A 26908-nucleotide genomic window follows, 5' to 3' on the forward strand; every position below is an offset into this window, starting at 1 on the left:
CTCAAAGCATCATCCCCTTGCAAACATGAGTGCTGCACTAATGAACCAGATATTAAAACACACTAACAGCCCCATGCAGCATCAGCAGACAGCCCTTCTCTGAGCAACACCACGGCTGCCTCGCAGCTGCCTTCTGCTAGGAACAGGAGCACAGTCCCTTCCACAACACGTTTTTAAGGCATACCTCCAAAGCAGCAATTTTTCAAGCGAGCAGTCAGGACGGCAGAGGAGAGCCCACAGAAGGACAGGTAAGCTGCAGACAGCCGTTACCTAATCAGGTAAGTAGCCCTAATTGGGATTTCTGTGCTGGTGGATATCAGAGGTGAGTGGAAAATTCCCGAACTGAGCACAGCAGCCAGCTTAGCAAAGCAGAACCTGCTCGTTCCTGAGATAAATTCACTTCACTCCACCCCCGGGAATGTCTTACTGCTATCTGACAGGGATAGGATCTTCTGATAGACTGCAAAGCATTACGTATGTGAGGTGTGTGCAGTTTCTAGCTAAGTAGTCATTCCTCCTGCTGTGCTTCCTGTGTCATTTTCTATGATCTGTTTTTCTTGCATTAATGACTCCAGGAATTCACAGCAGCCCTCAGATAAGGAAACATAGCACTCTTTTCATAGCACTTGGAATGGCATTTGGCAGCATTCAAGATAAGCTTATAGCGTGATTTTTTCCACCCAAATGAGATGGAATAATGATTCCATCATTCCTTACTCAGTAATGACCACTGCTTCAAATGCAATCAGCGAGTGAAAATTGCTTGTAAAGGGCAAACACCGTGACTTCCAAAATGAAGTTGTTTCTCTCCACACCCAAGGAAAACATGCTGACCCCAAATGCCTAGTGGACATCCAAGGTTATCTGAAGACCCACCTGCAGCCCCAGATGTGGCTGGCCAAGCCCAGGTCCCATCACTGTTGTGTCCATCCCTTGGCCAGACAAAAGCTCTGAGCTGGAGCAGCAGGAGGGCAGCCCGTCCTGTGCTAACCCGGCCAGCTGGGGAGCAAATCCCTGGCTCCTGTGCTGGGCAGCTCTCAAGCAGGCTGCAATTTTACTTGTTCCACTTTTAGACATCAGAAGTCTTTCTAGAGGTGATTTTGGACTCAGTGAGCACTGAACACACAGCTCGAGAACACCTAATACCATCCGAAAAACGCAGCTGTCAGGCTCAGCCCGATCTATGGTACAGCAATTGCTTCTCCAAGTTTTATTTCTATTTCTATTAAAATGTCAAATACTATGGCTTATTATTTTTTCCAACGAAGTGGGTGAGTGCACCTGTGTTTCTCCTAAAATAATTCTCTTAACGTGTGGAAAAAATCTGGGCTTGATGTGCTTTAGCACGTGTCTTTACAGATGGAACTGAACTTGGGATGTCAAAAACAAGAAGGGGTTCTATTGGCACATTGGTCAGAAGATACAGGCCGAAGAGAGCATACCTCCTCTGCTAAATGAGAATGGAGAACTGGATCCTGCTAGATGAAAAGCAGAACGTGAGCCAGCAGTGTGCCCTTGCAGCCCAGAAGGCCAATGGGATCCTGGGCTCCATCACAAGAGGGGTGGCCAGCAGGAACAGGGAGGTGATTGTCCCCCTCTGCCCTGCTCTTGTGAGGCCCCATCTGCAGTACTGTGTCCAGGTCTGCCCAGTACAGAAAAGACAGGGAGCTGTTGGAGAGGGTCCAGAGGAGCCACAAAGATGATCAGGGGGCTGCAGCACCTCCCTACAAAGACAGGCTGAGGGAGCTGGGCTTGTTCAGCCTGGAGAAAAGCAGGCTGCGGGGTGACCTCATTGCAGCCTTTCAATATTTGAAGGGAGATTATAAATAGGAGGTGAATCAACTTTTTACACAGTTAGACGGAGATAAGATGAGGAGGAATGATTTGAAACCAAAGGAGGGGAGATTTAGTTGAGATGTCAGGGGGAAGTTTTACACTGAAAGGGTGGCGAGGTGCTGCCCAGAGCTGTGGATGCCCCATCCCTGGAAGCATTTAAGGCCAGGTTAGATGAGGCCTGGGCAGCCTGATCTAGCACTGGATCTAGTGGATGGGGACCCTGTCTGTGGCAGGGGAATAGGAACATGATGATCCTTGAGGTTCCTTCCTATGCCACATTCTTAGGATTTGAACACAGGTAAAACTTCAAACTCATTTTCACAGATTAAAGCCAGAAGAGCCATTCCGTGGCAGAGCGCAATTGCTGGTCCTCCAAGGGGGGCAGAGGCTGGTGGGATGGAACTGCTGAGGCTGAGGTTCTCTTGCCAGCTGCTGCCACGCATTCCCCTCCATGTCAGGGTGCATCCTGGATAAAGGTCGAGGGTTTGGTTCTTCAGTGAAACTGCCAGCTTTGCATTACTGTGAGTACAGCTAATGAAGGAAGCCAGTTCCATCTCCCTGGTCTGCTGCAGTCTTACAGGAAGGCAGTAGCATCAAACTCACTGTGAATGAGACAGGAACCTTCACAAGTGCAGTCCTTGCTGCCTTATGGATGACAAGGAACACTGCAGAAAATGCTCACATACCCCTCTCTCAGCCTCTCCCAAACACACGAAACACCACAGCTGCTGCCTACAGATGCGCTCTCAGTAGGACCACATTGGTTTGCACTGCAGCCTTCCCTGCAGAAACCAGTCAGAAATTAAAGCACAAGCTTCAGGCACCATTTCCTGAAAAGCAGCAGACTTCTGTCACCTGAGTCACGTTCCACCCTTTCTCCTTGGGGAACTGTTTTTCCTCTCCTCCCACTTCAGTGGCAGAGGAACCCTTACCCAAGGCAGCTGCATGAGCAGGGTGCTGGAGCAGACCCAGCAGGGACAGCCCAGGGAACTCCACACACGTGCCCCAGGCCACAGCCACGTCTTCTGAATCTGTGCCCTCAGAGCCAAACCAATGCAAATAGGTCCCTCCAGCTGCCCAGGGCACACACATGAACCACGTGTAATGTCCCTGGTATAATGTCCCTGGGGCTGCTAATCCAAGAGCTGAATGGTGTTTGTATGGAATTTTGTTGCATTTATCACTTCAATGGGTATTTCAAAGAAAAGAAAAAAAAAAAGTATTTTTTGAGAAAATTAGCATAGCAGTTGTAGTAGGAGTGTTTTGCACTTATCCACTTCAGTGGATTTCTGGAAAGACTTCAGCATGGCCTCATTCAGGGATTTCACCCAAACAGCATGGAAGCCAACAACAAGCAGAGCCAATTTCATCAAGCACAACATCCATCTGAGGAGCAGGGCCAGCCCAGGCTTCATGAAAACAACAGTCACACAATACGTATACAACTGTACTGCTATCTTTATCCGTACTCTATTGGCTTTTCATTGAAAGCGAATGATCAGCAAACAAAAGGCATTAATTAATGTCTAGTAGCATATTGAGAAGCAATGTCTGTCTTATGAAGAGGCTTGGGTTGGGTTTCAAGGCTTGGGGCTTCCCATTCTAAAACCCACACCCGGATTTCTCAAGGTAGATACCTATCTACAGATTCACCCTTAACCTCCTCAGATAGGAATTACCAGCCTTTATCAACCTTCCAGCAGAAGATTAATAACAGCAAAATCCATGACAGGTGCAAAGATAAAGGTGATCATTATCATTATTATTGGTATTATGCTGTTTTCTCTGAGTGCTGTTAATGGAGAAATTGTGGTTAATGGAAGAAGGCAGGAGCACAGAGCTTCCCCTACCCATCAAAACACCAGGGCTGGCTGGGCACAAACCCACAGCAACATGCCTGCTGTGCAATAGTTAGGCAGGGGCTGTGCTCCTACCCATGCAGAACCCCACAGCAAAGCCCCACAGTGGTCTGTGGCCGTGTTTTCATCCCAGAGCCTTGACAGAGCAGAATGGAAAAGGTGGGACACCTTGATGTGTGAACAGGACAGTAGTAAACTGCCAACACAAACAGTACATCAAGAGTATGGGTGCTGACTAGGTGAGATAAAAATAATGAAGGCTGAAATTACAGGGGTGAACGGCACACAGTGCCAGCTGAATGGGCCCAAACCGGACAGAGCAGCCCAAGCACCTTGGTGGCTGAGGGCTGAAGTCAGACAGCTGGGCTGCGAGAGGCAGTCTAGACTGAGGAATGCTTCAGGACTCTGAAAAGAGATTATTTCATGCATTATACATTAACACCACAAACCACTGACTCTTTCCAGGAGAGCAGCGTGTCCCACTGTGCCGGACTTAAAAATGAAAACATTAACTTGGAGGTCAAAGGATCCAAAAAAAAAAAAAAGCCCCGCAAACAGCACTTGCATACCAAAGATGAGTAAGAGGGATCAGATAGAGAAAGCCTTTGCCATGAGCCCTGCTTGCTGGGGTCAGAGGAGGGCAGCTCAGACTCAGAGCTCCCCTGGACCAGCCAAGGGAAGCAGCTCAGGGCCGTGTGAGCCGCTCGGCAGAAGGCTTCCAGCAGCACTAAGCTGAGCCTCACATTATCCTTTGCTGCTAAATCCCTATTCACCACCGCACAGCACAGCAAAAGGCAAATTCTGCTCTCAGAAGATGATTTGGGAGACGAACTATTTCAGTGCTTAACTGTGCTGATCTAGTCTCCCACTGTGAAAATCTGCATCTACGTTTAATGCCTCAAAATACCACTATGAGAAAAGCTTCTGTATTTACATATGATTTAAAGATTAACTTGTCTCAATTTGACTGTTAATAAGCTTACTTGAAGGGCTCAATTGGTCTGAATGGATGGGAAGCAGGTTCCTACACACGTTGCTGGAGCAACTCCCTGCTTGGTGATGGGCATTTCTTCAGGCAGCAGAGACCTGAAATGTGTAAGCATCCTTTTCCTGCCTCTTAGTTTGTCCCATTCTAATTTAATCATTTATTTCAATTAGCCTACAGCTCTGGTATTAGTGCCATTATAGTACCTACAAACTAGAGGGCTGTGCTACCATTCCACAAGATGTGGACAGACTGGAGAGTTGGGCAGGGAGGAACCTGATGATGTTGAACAAGAGCAGTGTAGTTGATTTACCAGTAAGTGATACTACTCTTTTTCTTCTATTGAAACAACTCATTGCAGGACTTCACAGTAAGCTGGAGAATATGGCAATTTTTATGACACATTTTGTGAAGCATTCCTTGTGCTGCACAGTACTGACATTATAGAGAGGGATGCTCTGTCCATTGAGCCATCTTAGGGAAAAAAATACATAGATAACAGTTTCCTTATCGCTGTTCATGACTATAAAATTGAGAAAGACAAGGTCTGAATCACACCTTTCTCATCTCTCATAATGGAGTAAAACAGCAGCCAAAGAAAAAGGTTACTGCAAGGTAAGGACTGAGCACCCTACCTCAGTACCTCCCTGTTCTTGGCCCGCTGTTATCAGAGCATTGCAAAACACCCATTTGGTTGGGCAATGCTGTATTTGTATTCTCACTTATTTCACATTTTCCTATCAGGAATGCACAACCTGTGCTGTCTCAGTCGGTACTGTTTGCATTCCTTCGCTCCTTCTGGATCCTTCCTGAGCTGCAGGATGTCAGATGCAGGCAGCTGGCTGGGGCTGCTCTCGCGGTACAGGAGGCAGCAGCACAAACCAGCAATCAGCTCAATCTTGTCAAAAATACCTGAAACAAATTCTCAGGGCAGCAGGAGTATTTCAGGGCATTTCAGATGGCTGTAAGCTTTTGCTTTGTTCACTACTCAGCTTCAAGAACACTTGAGATAAATTACGAGACACTTAGATGGGATATAAGGAAGAAGTTTTTATGATAAGGGCTGCAAGACAGTGGCACAGGCTGCCCAGAGAGGTGGTGGTGCCCCATCCCTGCAGACACCGAGGTCAGGCTGGATGGGCTGTGAGCACTGATGGAGCTGTGGGTGTGCCTGCTCAGTACAGGCAGTGGGACCAGATGGCCTTTAAAGGTCTCTTCCAGCTCAAACACTTCTATGATTCTATGAAATACTTAACCAAGCACCAAACTTCTGAGCTCCACGTGAACAAAGGCACCAAAATGCACACACTGCATGCACACAGACATCCCAGAGACAGACTTACATCACAAATGACAAAAAGACCAAGAGCCTATTTTGAAAAGCTCAGAATACAGCTACCTAAGAATGCTATGCCAATCCCAGATATATTTCATTTTTCCAAATGGGCAACTGAATTATGTAAACAAGATGAACATTCAGTCTGGACTGAAAACCTGATATTCTCTTACTTGGATGTAAAAAGCTACATTTGCCCTCGTACACAACCTCAGTCTGCTGGGCTGCATGCACAAAAGGGAGTATTTATGTGCTTGCCTTTGTTTCTCTTCAGAGGGTCAGGTAAGGACAGATCATCAAAGCAGAACAGTGATTTTCCACTAGAAGCCCATGATGAACACACAGCACAGGCACACAGAGCAGCTGCCAGCTAGCAGCAGCAAGAAGACCAAAGGGTGGCAGTTGTCAGAGAAGTGGAGTGCAGAGCATAGGCTCATGGATAGCTTGCATATAGCAATGAGAGGGTAAAAGAATACAAAAGGAAAAGGGGGTGAAAACATTTTGACACCTGCTTGTTCTAAATAAATCTCCACAGGGTTCCCTCTGCTCTTTCTCAAGCTCTGCAGCACTGTGTTGGAGTAAAAGTGCAAAACACCGGGCGTGAGAGCACCTACACAGCCTTCCAAGGCAACGTGAGTGGTGCTGCCACTCAAAGCCAGGCTGTGCTGTTCTCTTATTCCCACTTAATGCCTACCTGGTTGTGCAAGCGACTCAACGCAGAGCTGCCAGCTTGTGCTTAGCAAGGAGCTTCTCTGGGCAGCACCCCTGGCCCACCCACGTGCAGGCTCTACAAGCAAGCTGCTGGTTTATGGCAGCACAAACCCTCTTGCAGCAAGCTGCTCCTCCGGCCGCACCCTGCAAAAATGAGGTTGGTCCTGCAGAACCGCCTCTGCAGCAGGGCTCTTCTCAGCTGTGCTGCAGGGAAAGGAAAAAGTCTTCTCATGCCTGGAACACAGACACAGCTGAAGTCAAAGCAGCCAGAAATAAAGCATGAAAATAGCTTAACGCTGTCTTTGTTTGGGACTTTTCTACTTTCCCCATCAAAAACACCTGGGACCAAATCCACAGCTCAGCGATCTCACAGTTGAGTGCAGCATGGCCAGCTCTGCACTCAAAATGCACCTGGTGGGTGTCACCCCCAGCTCAGCAAATATCATGAGGAATTTGCTCAGCTGCTGCATGGGAAAACCAGCAGAGGTGGGGCTGGGAACACTGCTGCAACTGCTCTGCTTATGAGCAACGGAAGAAATCTGCTCGGCTAAATAAGGGAATAAAGCGTGCAAATAAAGAAATAAAACCAAAGGCCAGCTGCGTACAAGTGGTGAGAGGGAGGCCCAGGCATTATTTCAGAGGTTGGCTGGTAACAGAGGCTGCAGAGCTAGAGCTGTGCACAACTACAGAGCTGTGTTTTGGCTTTGAATTGAAGGGAGGTGTCCTCTGAGGGGCAGCAGGGCAGAGCAGTGACTGACATAAGGGCATCTCTAAGGATGCTCCCCCAGCAAAGGGATCGCTAATTGAAGCAGCCAAGGGCTGCACCCTGCCTGCCCAGATCAACTCCAAAGCACGCCCAGCTAGCCTGTAATTCCATCTTAACTAAAATGATGTCCTTTACAGTCACCTCACGGGTTAATTACTTATTAGCGATCTTAAAAAGCTCAAAGCCAGTCGTATCAGGCTACTCTTGCTTTGTTAGTGGCAGCTGACTGTAAGCCACATTTTCAGTTATGGACTTATCTAATGTATTGCCCCATTACTTCAGCACTAGGTTATCTCAAGGCCAGCTTGGCGTTCCCTACGCATCTTTTGAGTAACTGAATCAGCATCACAGATCCACTGGCCAAAAAATCCTTCTAAGTCATGTTGCATCTGCAGCCTTCTGGAACCACTCTGCATGGCCCACTGTGGATCATTACATAGACAGCAACTGCTGAAAAGAGCAGCTTAATGAGAACAGCAAGAACTACATGTGTACACATTTTATGGAAGCCTTAAACAGGAATTCTGAATGAAACTTATTTCTGGGTCACTGAATGCAGGCTCAGACTGCAGCAGTTAATTGTTTTCCACTGCTAAATGTGGAGGCTGCTGCTCTTCACAGCCAGACACTGCCATGGACCCACTGCCACAAGACCCAGGCAGGCTGGGGGGGAAGGCAATGGTCTGTTTCCAGCACTCAGAAGTAACTTACTTTGCAAGCCACCATGTTTCATAGCATGAATTACGAACGTGTTGGTTGTTCTCAAACCTCATAATTACGATTTCTGGGCCCTTTGGGGAGCTGTTCACTTTGGGGTATTGTTAGCAGTATTTTGCTTTTGTCTGGGGTTGGAAAGAAGGCAACTGAGGCTCATGCATGACAAATGCTTAGGAGAGAAACGGTCCATTTCCTTAACGAGCCTATTAAGAGGATCTATCAAGAGCGTAGGGATGGGTCTCAAAGGGAAAAAGCAGAGCAAAAAAACAGATTGTCCTGAGATATTCCCAGCCCATGAACACACAGAAACAACCCACAGGCTACAATGGTCAGGTGGGAACAATGCAATTCTGCTGGAGAGGTACAATCTCACATACCTGGATAGTTCTCCTTTTTGCACAGCCAAAGCATTGGCTGTATGACTGAGCATACAGCTTCCCCATCTGCTTCAGCTTCCCTTCCTCTGAAGGGGAGATGATAAACCCCACTTCACGGAGATGCTGACATACTCAGCTCCATGGAATTTGGGGAGCCATGTGTCTGGTGGTGTTATTAGTGCTCTCTGAACTTGAGCAATCCCAGCTACAGGCCAGAGCAATGCACACCACCATCATTCACCACACAAGCTTTTATTTAGAAGATAACTAAGACCCAGTCCTGCTCATTTTGCACTGCTTAGCTTCAGCTTCTGGGGAAGCAGCACTGCCTGCAGGGCTAGCACTGCCTGCTGAAGCCAGCTCAGTGATAAATGTAGGGTGGAGAGTATACGAAAAGCAGAAAAGAAAGGAAGAACAAATGACACCAACATTGCTTAGGAGCTTAAAAGACAAGACACACTAAAACACATGCATATGTCTCTTAAAATGCCACTTTCTTTCAATCGTAATGGTTTCCAGACTTTTAGAGCTTAATTACTTTGTAATTACTTCCTATTTGGACAAGGCCACAGAACTAAAAGCTCAGTACCTTTCTACGTTACCATCTCCTGTATGCTCTCTACACTTCTGTAGAAGCTGAGTTTCCTTTCCTGCTGTCAACAAATCTGCTTTTGGAACGGAAATGCTGCTTGAGGTCCATTAGCATAGCATAAGGCACATTAAAATGTTAAGAGCAATCATTACTGTTACTTCCAAGAAGTACAAACTTAGTTATCTTCTTGTTAATGCTTACAACTTCCTTTTGATCATAAACACAACAAAAAGAGGACAAATATGAAATCCAGATAACATGGAACGATAAGGCAGGTACTCACACTATGCACTGCAAAGGACCTGTGAAACCCCCTTACCTCACTGATGTGAAAATATTTGTGGGTTTTTTTTAAACCTCTCCCCCTGTCCCCAGATTCCTGTGATGGTACACGATCTTGTATAACTTGTATAACATGCTTATATCATGGATCAAAGGTTGAAAACCCGTAAGGCATACAGGCAAACAGTTCTCTTGTTTAAACAGGTATTCTGTAAGCGCTGCCTGCAACACAGTACTCCTGTAAGACATTACTCTTATTGAAATCTTGTGGATGTTACAATAGAGAAAGCTGGAAGGAAAACAAAAGAGGGGCTCCTGGCTGCTCCCAGCAGAGCAGGATCCCTTAGGAGCCCTGTGTGTGCTCGCAACTCAGCACTCCATCTATGAATGCACTTCTCGCTTCCAGCCCACACAGGCCATTAGGGCTTCAGCCTGCTTCCAGAGGAGCAGCTGTTGGATAGAGAGAGGCTGATGAGCACAAGCAGAACCCAAGATGGGCGTCTGGCACTGCCCACAGCCATCTGCCCTCCTAATTCACCTTGGAGTGAATTAGTGGGGTCTGTGGGGAACCCTTTGATAGAAACATCATAGAATGGCTTGGGTTGGAAGGAGAAAACCACTTGTGCTCCTGATCCCTTCAATGTCTTTCTAAGAGATGCAAAGTCTCTTTTAATGTCTTGTAGTTTCCTTGTTGGTGGTCACAGTGCTAGTTTCAATAGACTGCTGCTCCCTGCTGTTCCCACATGACATTCCTTTCACTTCAGATGACAGTTTCCCTGCTGTAAGAGAACAAGAGGAGGAGGATTCTTAAGGGTTTTCCATTCCAAGCCCTTTCACACCTTTCTGGGGCCTCGTCCTCCAGCCCTGACCAGGCTGGAGACATCTGGGTCATGTCCCAAAGCTGCTGGGTTTGTCACAGCAGCTGGAGAAGTCCCCAGCCCCTCTCAGCACACTGCTTGGGGAGACACAGACTGGGCTGAGCAAGATGCTGCTTTCCTGATCCAGGAAGGATTGGGAAAGGATAATCCCTTCTTAAAGCTGTGCTGGAGAAGGGAAGAACAAATTACATACGTTTCTGGAGGTTGGTGGACTTGCCTGTTGCAGGGGCTTGGAGCTTGATGATCCTTGGGGTCCCTTCCAACCCAAGCCATTCTATGATTCTGTGACACGGTAGAAGTTTATGACAAAACACACTTAAATTTCCCCTTGTGTTACAAGGGAAACACAGGCCAAATCTGCCCCTGAACACCCTGCTATTAAAGCAATGGGATGTGTGCCTAGATGGGCCTGTGCAAAGATGACTTTTCTTCTTTCTTACTATCCTTCTGCTGGGATCAATTCTCTACAGTCACTGACTAGCAGCTCCTCTCAGTGCTATTGCCCCCTTCCATCTCTACCTCACAAATAAAGAAATCATGCTTACTATTTTCAGGACTGACAAAGGCAAGGACATTTTTTTCCTCTCATTTCGACAAGTCAGGCAGATTGCAAAGTCATCAAAACTAACAGCCTGACAATAAAATTTTCTTGTGCCACTGATAGTGGAAAAAGAAAAGAGCTTGAAGTGACAAAAACACTTAATCAGACAATGTAGATGTTACTGAATACAGCAGCTTGCAACCAGCTTTCCTTGGGAGAGAAAGTGTGCATGTGAGCAAGCAGGACAAAGCATTCTTGTTAGCCATTTAGGAATCGAGGCCTTGGTTTGTTTCCAATCCCTTCCATGGCTCTTGACTAGCTGTGATACAATCGATATTCCCTGCTGGGTAAGGGTGGCCCAGCCAGGTGGGACAGGCTGTAAGACAGTTCCTCAGGAGGAGCTAAGGTCACTGCTGCTCAGACAACCTCTTGACTCTGCTAAGAATGTTAGCTGTACTTCTATTTCTTTTCAGAGATCAAGGATTTGACCTCCAGGCTCATCAGCTGTGTCATATTTACGTAATAAGCACACCTCTATTTCATATTTGGGACAGGGGCAAAGAAGATCCCCACCATGCTGGTGACCACACAGGTGCAGCTGGGCTGAAGGTCCACTGAAGCTCAAGAATTTGCAGCTCTGTTCTCATAGCAACTGGTGACTCAGTGTGATGTGATGCCCTGGGGTGTGTGCATCCAATTTGTACCCGTGCTTCCTGATTTAAGTGAATGCTTACCATGCTGATTAATTGGAGATGAGGTTTTCTGCTTTTGGTTGTTTGTTTTCCACAGCTTTTGACTTCACTTGCAGAATCAAATTTGGGTTAGGAATTATTGTCAAGGACATGGCATTAATTAGGCAAAGGAAGTTGAAAGGCATTTGCACCACGGCATGAAAAGGAACTGTGTCAGATTTGAGCAATACGAAAAAGCCAAAGAGCAAGAAAGTATTTAAAAACCTGCAGAAAAGTGAAATGACACGCTGCCATTTTTAAATAGAAAGAAACACCTCTGCAGATAGAGGCAAACACACTTGGGTGTTTCTATACTGTGTCTTAGTTGCATCCTCCAAAGCCTTCAGCATATGGCCCTTTACCTACGTCTACCAGCTTCCTGTAATTACATAAGCTCAAAACACAACACAAACCAAATAAATAACTTAACCCTGTGTTTGCTACACAACTTACCTACCACAAGAGGAAGGAGGCTATGATATAGCAAAAATAAAAGGAAGTAACTGCAGGAGAATCCTGAAGCAAAGCCACAAGGAGACCTAGAACTGTGAGTGCTGCCATCAGGAGGCACTCAGCTATACCTCTCCTCCAGAAGCTGCTGGTTGCTTACACAGCAATCAAGTAACCACTCACTGAATTTAACACTATCAATAATGGCAAAAATAGCCCCCAGGATTTGTAATGGGAAGTTATTAATAGGGATTTGGTTCTGAATCCCACCTGCAGACCTCTGCGTGTATAAAACGCACAGTGCCATCTTTCTATACATAGCTTTGTTTGCTCACTTATTTTTAAAGCAGAGAACTTCAGCTGCAGGTGCCCAAGAAACCAAACACCAGCAAAAAAAAAAAAAAAAATGCATAACGACACTGTCCTCAATGTCTTTTCTTTGTTCATTTGCAAAAAGCTCTTGGGGAAAAAAAAGGGAACATTGTCAGCCTTTGTCTTTTTTTTTTTTTTAGTACTTTTTTAAAGTTTATTTTTAAAGTTTTACCCTTAGGTCTCAATATAGCAGAGTGCTTCAAAAGTTGTTACCTCATTTCATTTCCTAAACAGCAGAGCAGACCCGACAGCACGGCAAGGATTTTTCCTTGGTCTGACTGCTTAAAATGGTCCAGGAGAAGGAGAGATGAATTTGCACCTCCAGAAAGGAGCTTCACCACTTTTGTTAGTGCTGAAGGAACACTTCTTGGCCAGTGTAAGTGTGGTGCACAGAGCTCCTTTCTAGGCATTTCAGCAACTGCACGTTCAACTGCATTCTTCCTCTACAAAACAGGAACACCTGGAGTTATGTTTGTATTTGAAGTGTGGTCGTAAGTGCTGATCCTGAGATACATTCTCCATGAGGTCAGGCACTGGAACAGGCTGCCCAGGGAGTGCTGTGTCCCTGGAGGTGTTCAAGAAACATTCAGATGTTGTATTGAGGGACACAGTTTAGTGGGAAATGTTGGTGATAGGTAGATGGTTGGACTGGATGATCTTGGAAGTCCTCTCCAATCTCGGTGATTCCGTGATTAATTTTTTCCCTACAGCCTCTTTGTGCATCACAAAGGTGCCTACAGGAGGAACACATCTCACTGTGAACAAGTGGTGCTGGAGCCTGCTGGGCACCGTCGTCACAGTCTTCCACAATACTCAAACTCAAAGCATTCCTCAAAAAAAGAAGAAAGTTGAGACTTCTGCTTCTGACGAACAACCAAAACAACTGTCACACTCACAATGGGAACTCGACATAACTCTGACAACTTGACCTCCAGACCACTGGAGGTAGAAATCTGTTCATACAAAATCTTGTCACCACATTAGTCAGGACTTAACAAAACCCCACAGCCAACCTGCACCTGGGATTCAAATACATCTGACTGAACTTAAGAAAAAAGAAAACCTCACAGAACTGAGTTACTTTAATTTAACTGTGATATACCTGATAGGAGAGAAATATCAAACAGCAAGACTCCATGCCACCTTTATCAGTAGCTCTCTGCGCTATCTTCAGAATCCTTTTCACAAAAAGGATGGAAGATAAAATTAATTCCCCTCTCTGCCCTCAAAACTGATAGACAGTGATTCAACTTAAAATCTTAACAGTTTTGCATGATCCAAATGAGCTTTTGGCAAATACAACACGCAGTGAGATCTTCTGGCTAGGTTCCATTTGACATGTCTAGTCACTCTGAATTAAGGTCAGGTAACTTCAGGTTACCATGGAGGAAAGCAAGGGACAGCCATGTCTGTAGCTCATCTGTCACCTTGTGCTTTCCACCTGGCCTTATGGTAGCATCCTCCTCCCATGTGAGAGCTAACAATCTGAGTTCAGGGAGGAATTATCACAGATAACACATTAGGAGACAATCCCAGAAAAGGCACGTAGGTTTTACTGATGACAGAGATCCAAGAACTGAGGACAGAGAGGAGATGTTACTCATCCAGAAGGAAAGAGCCAGACTCGAGATGAAGCCAGAAAACATGAGCATGCCTTCCTTCCCCAGGTCTGAGACAGAAGCCATCTACTGTTGGGCACAGCTGGGGCCCCTGGCAGCACAACGCTCACCAAAACAAAACTGAGGAAATCTCCCATCTGCAGCCTGCTGGACCATGCAACAATTTTCAGATGCCCCCACTTCACTCAATTAAACTTACAATGTTTAGGTCAAGTCTCTTCATGACATACGCTATGATACAACTCTTGCAAATAGAAACAAAGGATATTTCTAGCCATTCTTCCATCTCAAGCTTACATAGCATTGTAAAGATCCTTACCTTTGGCGCTCTTCTTGGTGATGCCACTGCTGTGGGAAGTACAAACACAAACGACTACAAGGACACCAAAATATTGGTATTCAGTCAGATTACAAAGCTGCTTTAGATAGTTAAAATGTGATCAGGTATTAATAAGAAAATGATATCATTTCTTCCTTATTGATAAAAAATAACGATCTATCAGATTTCATTTACAATATCCACTCCAAGCAAATTAAAAAAGAAGAGAGCAGCTTTCCTAATGCTGAATCACCATGACAGTCTTATCTCACCACCGTGTCTGCTCACTGGAAAACCAGATGCACAGAGTTCAATAAATAAGTATTTCTTAGCTGAAACTGATTTCAGCTGATAAGTCTTTCCACACAGTTGACACTTATCAGTGAGATGACAGAATATTAAACATCCAAATCCACTGTAGCCACTTCCATCCGATAGTCAGACACCAGGTCATCATGCTGCAGTGTAGCAAAAAGCCAAGCAATAAGGAAGAAGCTGAAGGTGAAAACGGAGTGGGCATCAAAACCCACTGCCCTCCTATGGCAACAACAGGATCCTGTGCTTTGGAGATAACAGTGCTGACATAATAAGTGGAATTGATCACTGGCTTTTAGTAAGAATTCATATCCAGGCACAGCAGGATTTTCTATAGATCTAAACACTATTCTTTTCAATTTGGTTTGGCCTTTTCTCAAGAAGGTGATACATGAGCAATCTTTTTCCTGCCCTTCACAATGGAAGATGAATTGGATGCACTGTGGGTAGAATCAGAGGAAGAAGAGGCTCATCCAGACTCAGGGCTTTCTGCTCCATCTGTGGTGTTTTGCCTCCTCACACAATAGCAAGAAAACCTGAGTAACCAGATAAATACACAAACACAAAGCTAGAGAATGTTCTAGAGAGGGAACAGGAGAGCAAGAGAGCTATTTTTCCTTCCTTCTGCTGAAATTCACAGAAATCAATGTGTAATTCCTTGCTAAACCATGCCTGCAAAAACTCACTTCCAGATCAAACAACAGTAATGCATCCACATCAGCGTGGTGCTGGCTTTGGAACACCAGTTTGAACACCAAACCCTACTACCCAAATGGGCAGAAATCCCTGAAAGCACTTGGATGCTGTCAGACAAAGAAATTGTCCTACAGAGAAAATCTCACAGTGAGATTCCCATTGTCACAGAATCACAGAATGGCCCGGGTTGGCAGGGACCTCAAGGATCACAAATCTCCAACCCCCTGCCACATTCATCATCCTTGAATCATGAGTCCCTTCCAACCCAGGCCATCCTATGATTCTGTCTCAAATCCTGTGCTTCATCTCCTCTCAAGAAAATTGGGGTCTGGAAGATTCCTTCTCCTTTAGTATGTTCTGATGGCCATTCCCAGTTTCCATGGGGAGTTGGAGGATCTGCCTGCAGAGATCTGAGGACTCTATCATAGAATCATATCATAGAATCCTAGAATAGCCGGGGTTGAAAGACACCTCAAGGATCATGAAGCTCCAACCCCCCTGCCGCATGCAGGGCCACCAACCTCCACATTTCATACCAGCCCAGGCTGCCCAGGGCCCATCCAACCTGGCCTTCAACACCTCCAGGGATGGACGGGGCATCCACAGCCTCTCCGGGCATCTGTTCCAGCACCTCACCACTCTCATAGCAAACAACTTCCCCCTGACATCCAACCGAAATCTTCCCTCCCTCAACTTCAAACCATTTCCCCTCGTCCTGCAGTTATCTACCCTCTCAAAGAGTTGATTCCCCTCCTGTTTGTAGGCTCCCTTGAGGTACTGAAAGGTTGCAATGAGGTCACCCCGCAGCCTTCTTTTCTCCAGGCTGAACAAGACCAGCTCCCTCAGCCTGTCTTTGTAGGGAGGTGCTGCAGCCCCCTGATCATCTTTGTGGTTCTCCTCTGGACCCTCTCCAACAGCTCCCTGTCTTTCTTGTTCTGGGGGCTCCAGACCTGGATACAGTACTGCAGATGGGGCCTCACAAGAGCAGAGCAGAGGAAGACAATCACCTCCCTGTCCCTGCTGCCACCCATCTTGTGATGGAGCCCAAGATACCATTTGCTTTCTGAGCTGCAGGTTGGCCCAACCTACAACTCAACAGACTGAGTTCTTTGCTTGCTCATCAAATTGAGCTTCCAGACACATAGAAAAACTTCCAAATTCCACCCCCCTAAAAGTGTGAGTGCAAAAACACACTGCCAATCAGTCATCCTAAGGTGATTCCTTATCACAGAGGCATAACATGCAACCTGCTTTGCTCAGGCATAAAATCACCCCCAAGCCCATTTTTATAATTGTAAAGCTTACAGAATGCTCTGGGAGAAACATGTTCCTCCTCCATAAAGGCTACACCAAAATGAAAGGTGTGGTATTGCAGACAACAAGAAAGAAAGGAGGAAAACCTCCCATGTATTAAATCTAAATTTTCATCATTTGCCATTTTTATTTTAGTCTTTTATTAAATTTTTATTAGTCCTTAAAATAGCACCTGCCATCCTACCCAGAGAATTAATGCCTTTGCCCTGTGTGACTGATTCTAAGCTGGGATATCTGTGCAATAGAGGTCTCCATCTACTCTAAGAGTCTCAGCAGAGACCTTCCCAATTTAGCCTCCCCCAGCTGAACAAACCTTGCATTCCGCAAATGTGGGATATAATACATCACTTGTGTAACACACACACACCAAGACCAAAGGGAAGCTTCTCAGGCAATCTTATTTCGGAGTATGGAGCTCCATTCCTCAGCCACGGAATGCCGTCCACCAATCAGCGCTGAGAAATGCAACAGTTATTTCTAATTCCACTGACTTCGATCACAGCAATTTCCTCACCGGTAAGCTATGGAAATTCAGACCTGGTAAGTAATCACCGTGGATAACCCTTAATTGAATGAGACAGCCTCCACCACACTTTAAATACAAATTTAAGTTAATAGGAGCTTTTTCTTGGTATTCACAGAACAGTTCTCAAGGGAGAGTCTGATGCTCATTCTTTCAGATTCATTTTAAAAATAGGACGACAAGACTACTACTTCCAACGCAGCACCTTCAAAATCCAAGGGTTAGCTCCTGAAATCCTGAGTTAAAATGCAGTGTGAAATTAAGGAGAAAAAAACACCACACATTTTTTCATTTGCCTTCTCTAGAACCACGACAGGTTGAGCTCAGGGCAAAATACATGGGAAAAAAAAAGCACCAAGAGGTACATTATTACTTGGGTAACGTCCTGTTTCATAGTAATGCAAAAAAGACCATGACACACTGGAGAAGATAGATCAAGAGCATGAAGCTTGGCTGCACCATGATTTTGTTCTCAAGTTGTTATGCCTCAGCCATTAGTTTACAGTCCTGAAACAAATCTCTGGCACTTACTGCATGATACTTACCCTAAAAACATCTGGTGTTTGGTCTACAAATACTAACACACAAGTGAGAAGCAGTGACAGACACATGGTGCTCAATTTATTCAGTAGAAAGTACATGGTAGGAGGTCTGTTTGTTGATAGTTTTTTTAAACAGAACAGGTTTCGCTGCATTCAACAAGACAGAAAAATACCCTTCACACAACCTCTGCATTCCACGGAACCTCTTCTGACGGTAATTATCAAGACCATAATTTCCTATTTGACCACGTCAAGTTCTGTAATTATCAGCTCCTGTTCGTACATCTATACCACAATTATGGTATCTGATTACAGAATTTTGGACCTTGTAAGGGACCTTGTCCAACACAGCAGGGTGAAGGACAGCTGGCTGCTCAGGGCCACTTGTGTTGTCAGTGGCTCCCCTGATGGAGAGTCCACAACCTCTGGGGCAAGCCATTACCGTGACTGATTACCGTTCAAGTCTGAGAAAATTAAACAACCCCAAACCACCTGCAACTTGCTGAGGATGCTCCTGTTCCATCTGCAGGCTACCAACGAAGCAACCCCTGGGTCCAGCTGCCTGTCACAGCCACCGATGCTGGGCAGCTCAGCCACATTCCAACCCACCCTCTGTCCACACACCTAGTCCACGCTTCAGCAGTTTGTCTGTGATGATGTCATGGAGAAGTTTTACTGCTCTCATCCCCTACACCAGCTATCTCATCACAGAAGCTATCAGTGTGATTTTCCCTCTATAAACTCACACTAATTACTCTCAATTACCTTGTCCCTTATCAGCTGATTTTTCACCACCCATCAAATAGTTACCGTGCCACCTGCAGTCAGAGTTTACCTTTCCTTCATTCAGACTTGGCTCTCTAGAGACATTTTGTTGGCAAAAGTGAGAAAAATTGATCCAAATAAATAGCAGCTGTGAATGTGAAGTCAGTCCAACCCCCATGTTTCAATGTGACGTGAGACATGGAGCTAGCACAGCCAAGGCAGCACAGAATGTCTCAGTAGGGATGCACAACTGACCAGTTACTAAGAGCAAAAAGATAAACTTACTGTGCTTGTTATGTCCTTCAGTTACTCATTGCCAAGAGCAGAGCAAAAAACTACACATGAAATATCCAACCATCTTTTACTCCCAGGAACTCTTTCAGCAGCAGAGCTCAAATCTCAAATCCAATTTTCATAAAAGCTTTGCACAGATCATCTCTTTCTGGCTGGAATCATCATTAGTCTGGCAAGCCCTGCTCTTTGACAAGATCAATGTTCTAACCAGAATGGAAAGAGCTCTTACTTAATAAACGATGAAATGAAGCAGCACAAAAGCAAATGAATAAATACATGGAGAGATATGAAGAACAGCTGAGAGTGGGCAGAGCCTTCTGTCCCATCATACAGTACCAGCCCACCGCAGGGCCACACCAACAGACCAGATATTAAAGACCATCCACTGCCAGACATATTCCAACAACATAAAAATCCCAGAAGAAATGCTCAGCCTTTCAAATGTTGGTTTTATGAATGTCTGTAGCCCTTTTTAATTAATTTCCACCAACAAAATGGAGTCAGGCTCCTCCGGTTTGCTATCACTCATTCCAAGCCCAACACCAGCAATCCAGATGTTCTCCAAGCTTCCTTTTTGGCAGCACAGCCTTGGATAAAAAGATTTTCCATCTCGGTAAGCTTGGTAAGCAAACAGAATTTCAGTTTCTACTCCAATACAACTGTATCACACAGCAGCATTTTGCAAATCAATAGCATCAGGACAAAACAAATAATTATGACCCGTGACTATGTGATTATCAGATATTTGATTCATTGTGCTGCTGCTACCACTGCTTATATATCAGTCAATGAATTAGAGAGTTCTGATCACGAGTTTAGTATTTTAATAACAAAGCTTGTTGCAAAGCAAAGAGGGAAAAGCTCAGCACTCTACTTTCTTAGCACTGCACCTTACTTTTGCCATGAGCAGAAATACAGACAGCCTTACCTTGATGTTGCAGGCTTGTTCCATCAGCCTCCTGGCGTTCTCCTCAGCTCTGTACCTCTTGGGCAACTGAACCCTGAAGAATTTTAAAGCTCCTTCAAAATCAGCTTGTAGAAGGTCTTCTTTGGAGGTCTGTAACCGAACACAGAGAACTACTCTATAAACACTGAGAACATGAAGTCATGCTGTTTCACCAGATTTGTCATTTACTGAATGTATTCCAAATCACTGATATTCACACTGGCTCAAAAGACATCACCTTTGCAATCAACTCTTTAATTCCTATCTCGTAAAACAAACCAGACCTTAAAACCTAGCCGAGAAAAATGCCATGCAGAGAGGTGCAGCCTCTGGCACACACGAATGTATGCAGTCCTTCTGTACCTGCAGGGTAAGAAAGGGATTCTGGCAAAGCCTGTCAAGCTGCAGCTCAGCAAGTAAAAAACAACAAAAAGAAACAAGGGAATCTGTAATATTTTTTAGAGAGCTTCTCTTTGTAACAGCACTGGCTTTTATCATGCTGCTCTAAAAAGACAATGTATATATGGATATATATGGTTACAGACATTAACAGCAGAAGCAGAAATGCATATGACTCATAGGAGGCACCAGCAAGTCAGTGTGCAAAAGTCTGTGACACCATTTCTCAAAGAACACCATGCCAGAGAACGCTTCCCATGTTTATTTCTATATCTGTCATAAGACTGTACTTCTTGCTGTGGTATCAAGCCTAACAGGTCAGAAATGTGAAACATTCTTCACTAATCCCATTCTGCTGCTGAGGAGGTAATATGATTCATTACTCAGGAACAAATTAATTCATTTTTGGAGCTGCAAGAACTACAGGACGCGATCTTGCAGCTAAGTAGAAGCCTGCAGACAGCTCCCTTAAAAGGCTCACAGAGATCTGACATCCAGAGAATGCATCCAGGACATCACCTCAAAATGGGAATTCTTTTCAAAGCAGAAGGAATAAAGAAAAGTGTGGCAATGTACAGCGGGGTGAGTCAGGCTGTACGCCCCAGTGCCACCACTGACACGTGTGGGGCAACACAGCCCCCTGTAAAGGCAAAGTGCTGGATGTGAACTCGGCCCCACATGAGGATGAAACCTGCACTGTGCATGGTTATCTATGACTCCACATATTCCCAAAGATCATTATACTTCATGCCCTGCTGAGCACTTACTAATAACTTCTGCTACATTAATCACAGGGCAAGAGTGAGAAAATGCTAAGTGTAGCTGAAGTAGCTTTGGAGGATCTGTTTCCCTGCAACCGCGGGATTCATTTTTTTAAACTTTGTCTTCAAACTGCTCAGAGTTCCCTCAAGATCTGTTGGATCCTCCCTTCCTTGGCAGCCAGAAAGCTGCTGGGTCATCCCTGCAGGCGCACAAGAAGGGCTGCCGTCAGGATGCTGATGAGCACTGCTCAGCTTTACAAACGAGCACATCCGCTTCTGCCCACAGCAATTTGGCAGGAGGGCTGCTTGGCCGAGGCAAGACCGATGCTGTGTTGACAGCAAGCTGCTGCTGAGGTATCCAATGAATCAGACCCACTCGTGAACACAATTCTGGCCAAGGCATCCGCTTCCTCTTCTGAAGGCAGTTTTCCTTCTGGACCAGGTTTGCTAGAGTGATGTGCACTATGCCCCGCTGCAGATGAGCTCCTGTTGCGCACCCACAGAGCTGTGACATAGCAGCTACAAGGCACAGCATCACAGTGCCATGACAAAGCTCTGGACAGTGTTAGCTGGGCAGTGCTGGTCCATCATAGAGCTGTTAAGGCTGGGAAAGACCTCTAAGATCCTCAAGTCCAACCCCAGCCCAATGTGCCTGCTGCCTACATCCCTCAGTGCCACATCTCCATGATTCTCCAACACCCCCAGGCACTCTGCAGGCAGCCTGTCCCAGGAAAAAAAGCAGTAAATGTTGGATAACCAGCTTACTTGAAAACGATTACCCTCCTCTCTGCGATGCTGACAGCTGTGATCACTATATGGACCAAAAAGGTCTTCCTATTCCACTGCAGATCTGCCCTCTGTGGAGATGAGACCCCCGCTGTATTCTTGTCCCCGCACCTCTGCAGCCCCTGCTGGCCTAGCCATAGCTCTGAGCAGCCTGCAGGGGCACAGGAGCAGCCTCTAAACCCCATTTTGCTGCTGTTATTGATTTCACACTGCAGAACTGCCAGCCAGGCTGACTGCCTTGCTTCCGACACAGTGGGAGGCTGTTTTCAATCACAGCTCCTGGACAGTTGCTCCTAGCACTAAACAAACACAGAGCACACTTCTTGTCGGAGTTTCACCATTTTAGTAGGTGCTGAGTGCCCTCATTTCAAGCAAACATTTTTCCCGGAGTGCCCGACTGTATGATTCTATCTGAAATGTGTATTTTGGTTTAGCTTTCTGAAAATTATCATCATGTATTTTGGGCTCTTGAATTTCTTTTTCTTTAAAAACAGAATCATAAGATGGCCTGGGTTGGAAGGGACTCATGATTCAAGGATGATGAATCTCCAACCTCCACATTTCATACCAGCCCAGGCTGCCCAGCGCCCATCCAACCTGGCCTTCAACACCTCCAGGGATGCATGGGGCATCCACAGCCTCTCTGGGCAGCTGATCCAGCACCTCACCACTCTCATAATCGAGAACTTTAACGTTAAAGATCAATACCTAAATTATCCCACCAAACCTCAGAGAAGAAGAGGCACCTACCCTTTATGTCTACAGCACTTCACTAAAATAAACAAATGTCAAAAAAGACAGAGGCAAATATGTCAGAACAACAAAGATGTGTAAAAATTCATACTTGGAGGTAGTTCTCCCCCAGTTCCCTTTGTATCACTGCTACACTGACTTTGCAACAGCCCTCAAACCAATTACTTTCACAACATTGTAGTTATGGAGAATGTTGAGGTCTGAGAAGCCTTTGGCCAATTAAAATCTGTAAAAAATAGAGTGAGCCATGGCAATGGGAACTATTGAAATTGAAAAATGATAACCCATCATACTGCATATTTTGGTAGTATGAGTGGTGGAGCCCAGATTTTCAGCTCTCTGAACCTTGCTGTGTGTTTTTACTTCATCAAAATAGTCAGTTGGTCAGAAAGCTATGAGTTTCACTATTAAAATGACAAGAAATCGAAGCAACCTTTTAAGATCAATTTTAAGTGGGCTATTTTGTGCATATATACATATATTTGTGTACATCATGCAAACAAATCTTTTCAGGTTTTAATTAAAAACAGGAAACAACAAAAACCAGTGTGCATATAGAAGTACATATGTACGTGTATTTAGAAAGAGGGACGGATGGATGGATGCATATGTAGCACAAAGAAGTACACAGTGTTGTTGCTATTCAATGATTCACATTTTGTGATCTTAATCAATAAATCACAAAGACATTCCAGTCCCCTCTGGCAGCTGTGTGACTGGCAGGGCTCTGTAAATGTGCTGGTTCATACCACTCAGCTCATGGACCTCACCAACAACTTCATTCCCTCTGCCATCTGTAAGCCTAATGAGCCGCTAATTCCAGTTTGGCAGGTACATGGCATTGCTGTGCACCTGGGGACTCCAGGGCATTTCTTAATATTCGAGATGTAATTCTTAAATAATCACATTTGTGTTTAAAATACGTGTTAAAGAGACAGGCAAAAGAGGAGACTCGCCGAGAACAATGCACTTCTGAAGTCTCTGCTTGCCTTGTAGGTGTTGGTTCAGTGTCTCCTCAAGTGTCCTTCCCACATATTTCAGCATATTCACAAAATGGCCATATATGGAACAGCTGAAATGAAGGACAAGCCCTTTTGCAGAAGTAGTTAAGGAAGCATTCAAGTCTACAGATGAAGTGCTGGGAATGTGCAGGTGTCTGAAAAAGAAGAGCAGAAAATCTGAGCTCTTCTTTGTGACCGACTTAAGTAATGGTGTGTTTATTTTATTATTATTATTACCTCTCAAAATATAGAGGGAAATGCGATTAAGACAGAGGCTTGGTTTTTTTCTTTTCTTCAATTATTAATTTTGCAGTCTCATTCCTCACTGACTGTACCAACTAAATCCCCTGATCCCAGCTGGGAGCTCAGAGAGCAGAAGGAATTTCCAATCAACCACGCTGCATATCCTTGATTTCATTCTTCCTTTTTTATACAAACAGATTGAAAAATTCCACTGTAATTTCTATAGAGTTAAGCATATATAGTATATCTGTTTAGAATTTCCACAGAATGCCAGGGAGCATAAACCTGTTGTACAATCTAATGGGCATCAGTTAGGAAGGAGAGAGCCAGTGGAAGGCAGAGGAGAACCCGGCTATACTCTACTCCACTATTATATGTGCTACCAATAAATCCAAAATGCTTTCAAGTGGCCCTACACTACTCTTTCAGACCATAGTCTTTAATCTTTAACATACCCAAATGTGGTTTTAAGCTCTTGAAGAATGTGCAATGCACTGTGAAGGCATGGGAGCTCCTTCTACTCTGACTGCTCCTTCTCAATGTTGTATGTTGTTCTGTTTTGCTCCAAGCAGAGCTCCAGACGTCTGTCAGACGACCCCAAGAGGAGGACACGGAGCTGCTGAGGAGCACCAGGCAGTGCAGACCTGGAACCCAGCTCTGGGCACATGTCCTGGCTCAAGAGACCTGGCACGCACCGCCAATACGAACCATCAATGGGCTCCTTCCATTGGCATCACTTCTATTCCCTTCTAGGATGTGAAAGCTATGCTGTCACAAATAACGTTTTTCATTAACACCTGTTATCTCTGTAAAACCCAAAACCTGAGTGGATAGGTGAAAGCTTCCAGAAGGCCTGGCTTTGTAGGCAATGGGCTGGCACCCTGCAATGGGCTCACGCTTCCCACTGCGTACACACAGTGCTGCACCTTTGCTCCAATGCCACTGGTGATTGCTGATCCAGACAACAGAAGGTAATGTTCCATCTGCCATCTAAAATATGGAAGAATGTCAATCAAACCTCTTTAAGAGAACAGGCATCATTAGCATCGCTTTGTCCTTTTTATCCTCCATTTTTTAATAACCACGTCATTCAGCAAAGCTCATTGCCCAGGTGACTAAGTCCACCAATTTCCTGGTATTCCCCACCTGGAGGCTCAGCTCCAAAGCCTGATGAATCAAGTGAAAAAGCCTAGTGGCTCTGTCTCATCACAGACCAATTCAGAACAACCTGGCAGCCTTCTCCCAGGAGATCAGCAGCACTGAGGCTACAGATTGGGGTAGGGGAGTGCTGAGGAGCACTAGGAGCTGTGCAGGCACAGTGCTCACACACAGCACCTTCAGCCATGCATTACAGCCAGCACTACACCCAGTTCTACAAGTGACTGCAGGCATACCCAGACTGCCCTTCACTTCACTAGCAATCTGTGAGTTTGTGAATATCGCATCTGCCACTTCACAACGCTTGCAAGGTGCAAGTAATCACCTTTCTTTCTTTTGATTATTTTTCATTACCCAAATGCTGAGCATCTTACACCACCAAGAACAGCACCCCTCATCCAAGGGTACCGCAGAACACGCAGCGATGGCTCAGCAGCACGATGAAAATGCACGACAGGTCACTCAACCACAGCGCAATATGGGGCTACGCAGGGCGTGGAAATAAGGCATGGGGCAGCAGCAGCTGCTTCTTCCCAGACATGACTCCCAAATAGCATTTTGGTGTGCTGTGCCGCCCAACGCCAGGGCAGCAGCCAGAGCACACCCAAGGCAGGGACCAACTCCGCATCCTCTGCTGTTGTGTGGCTTTGGGTGTGTTTTGTGCAGCAGCAGTGATGATGAAAGTGCACTTCTCTGTGCCATAAGGTGCCACACCAATTTCGGGCCATCTCACAGACAGACATCATTTGCTATGGCATATAAAAACAGCTTTAACAATTTATCTCCCAGATTGTTCCACACAAGCATTTTAAACTTTATACTTAAATTCCCTCACCAAAACTAAACACAGAAACAGCAGAAAACTACAATACACCACATCTTGAATTGTTATCATTGCCTACAATGCTTAAAACAAACCTCTGATGCTCCAAGAATCAAATTTGAGCTGCTGCAAATTAAAGCACTTTCCAGCAGCACCCGGGAGCAGACAGAGCACGGTTATTTCGAACCATTACAGAACTGAGAACAAAAGCATTCACCGCTTTAGGACATGTTTTATGGGAAGAGCCCTGGTTGTGACTGCAGGTATCATAGGGCATAGGGAAGAGTCACCACTCAGGAGCTGGACTGAGAGAAGCCAAGAGAAAAAAATCAAATAAGCGAGGTCTCCCACCTCCATCCAGTATAAAGAATCCCAGGGGAAGCAGGTTTGGGAGGGGAGATGGCAAATTCACAATGACTTAATTTGAAGAAAACGTGATCTCACCGCAAGCAGCCGAGGCACAAACAGGCGATGCCCCATCCCCAGAAGTTCCAGCACCCGACATGCATACTCATTCACCAGCTTGCTCCTCTCGTCATGCATGTCCTGGGACTTTTTGACAGGCGGGGTGAGCTTGGCAGCCGGAGTTTTGCAAGGTACCCCTTCTTCCATCAGCAGCAAGTAGTAAGTATCCAGAGTGAGAAGAACAGGCTTCTAACCCCAATTTCCAGAAGTGCAATGAGAGGTGAGGTGAGCCAGCCCCGACTCTCGGAAACCGGCTCAGATGGGCGTCTACAGCTCAGAGCAAGAAAAGCATCTTTGCTAAGAATCGAGGAAAAATATCATCCACTGTGTTTGCTCAGGCTGAGTCCGGAGAGGATGTGAAAAACAAACCAAAGAAAACATGGATCTAAAATGTACCCAAAAGGCAGGAAAATGGCAGAAATCGAGTGCGGGAGAGCTCTGATGCAAGAAAGGAGAGGGAGAGCTCTCAGGGCTCAGCGTGTCTAAGGCTGCGTGTGCGAGCAGACAGCAGCAGCGATAAGAGCAATAAAGCCGGGGCAGTTCTGGAGCTGCAAAGAGAAAAGGATGAGCTCATTGCAAGCTCGGGCTGGTGACAAGCGTGGCGGCGGCTGCTGCTGCCTCTCGCTGTGCATTGGCAATGAAGGGATGGGGAGGAGGGGGCTGGGAGGGGGAATGAGCATGCAGTGTGCGTCTCGGGGGAGAATGCCGTAATAAGAAGCCAATAGTGAGCGGCGGGACGGATGGGCTCCCCTC

General features: G+C 45.6%; 1 protein-coding gene across 2 annotated transcripts in view; it reads right to left on the bottom strand.

The window, feature by feature from the left end:
- The window catches only part of RABGAP1L (RAB GTPase activating protein 1 like), a gene marked incomplete at both ends in the record, with an annotated part of 181804 nt that overhangs the window by 30072 nt on the left and 124824 nt on the right, over positions 1-26908 (bottom strand). For both annotated transcript variants that reach the window (XM_079536078.1, XM_079536077.1), the window contains one exon: positions 19749-19877. In XM_079536078.1, coding sequence (XP_079392204.1) covers positions 19749-19877 — 129 coding nt within the window. The remainder of the gene's footprint in view (positions 1-19748; positions 19878-26908) is intronic.

Source organism: Tetrao urogallus, assembly GCF_951394365.1.
Source record: "Tetrao urogallus genome assembly, chromosome: 5".
Lineage (NCBI taxonomy): Eukaryota > Metazoa > Chordata > Aves > Galliformes > Phasianidae > Tetrao > Tetrao urogallus.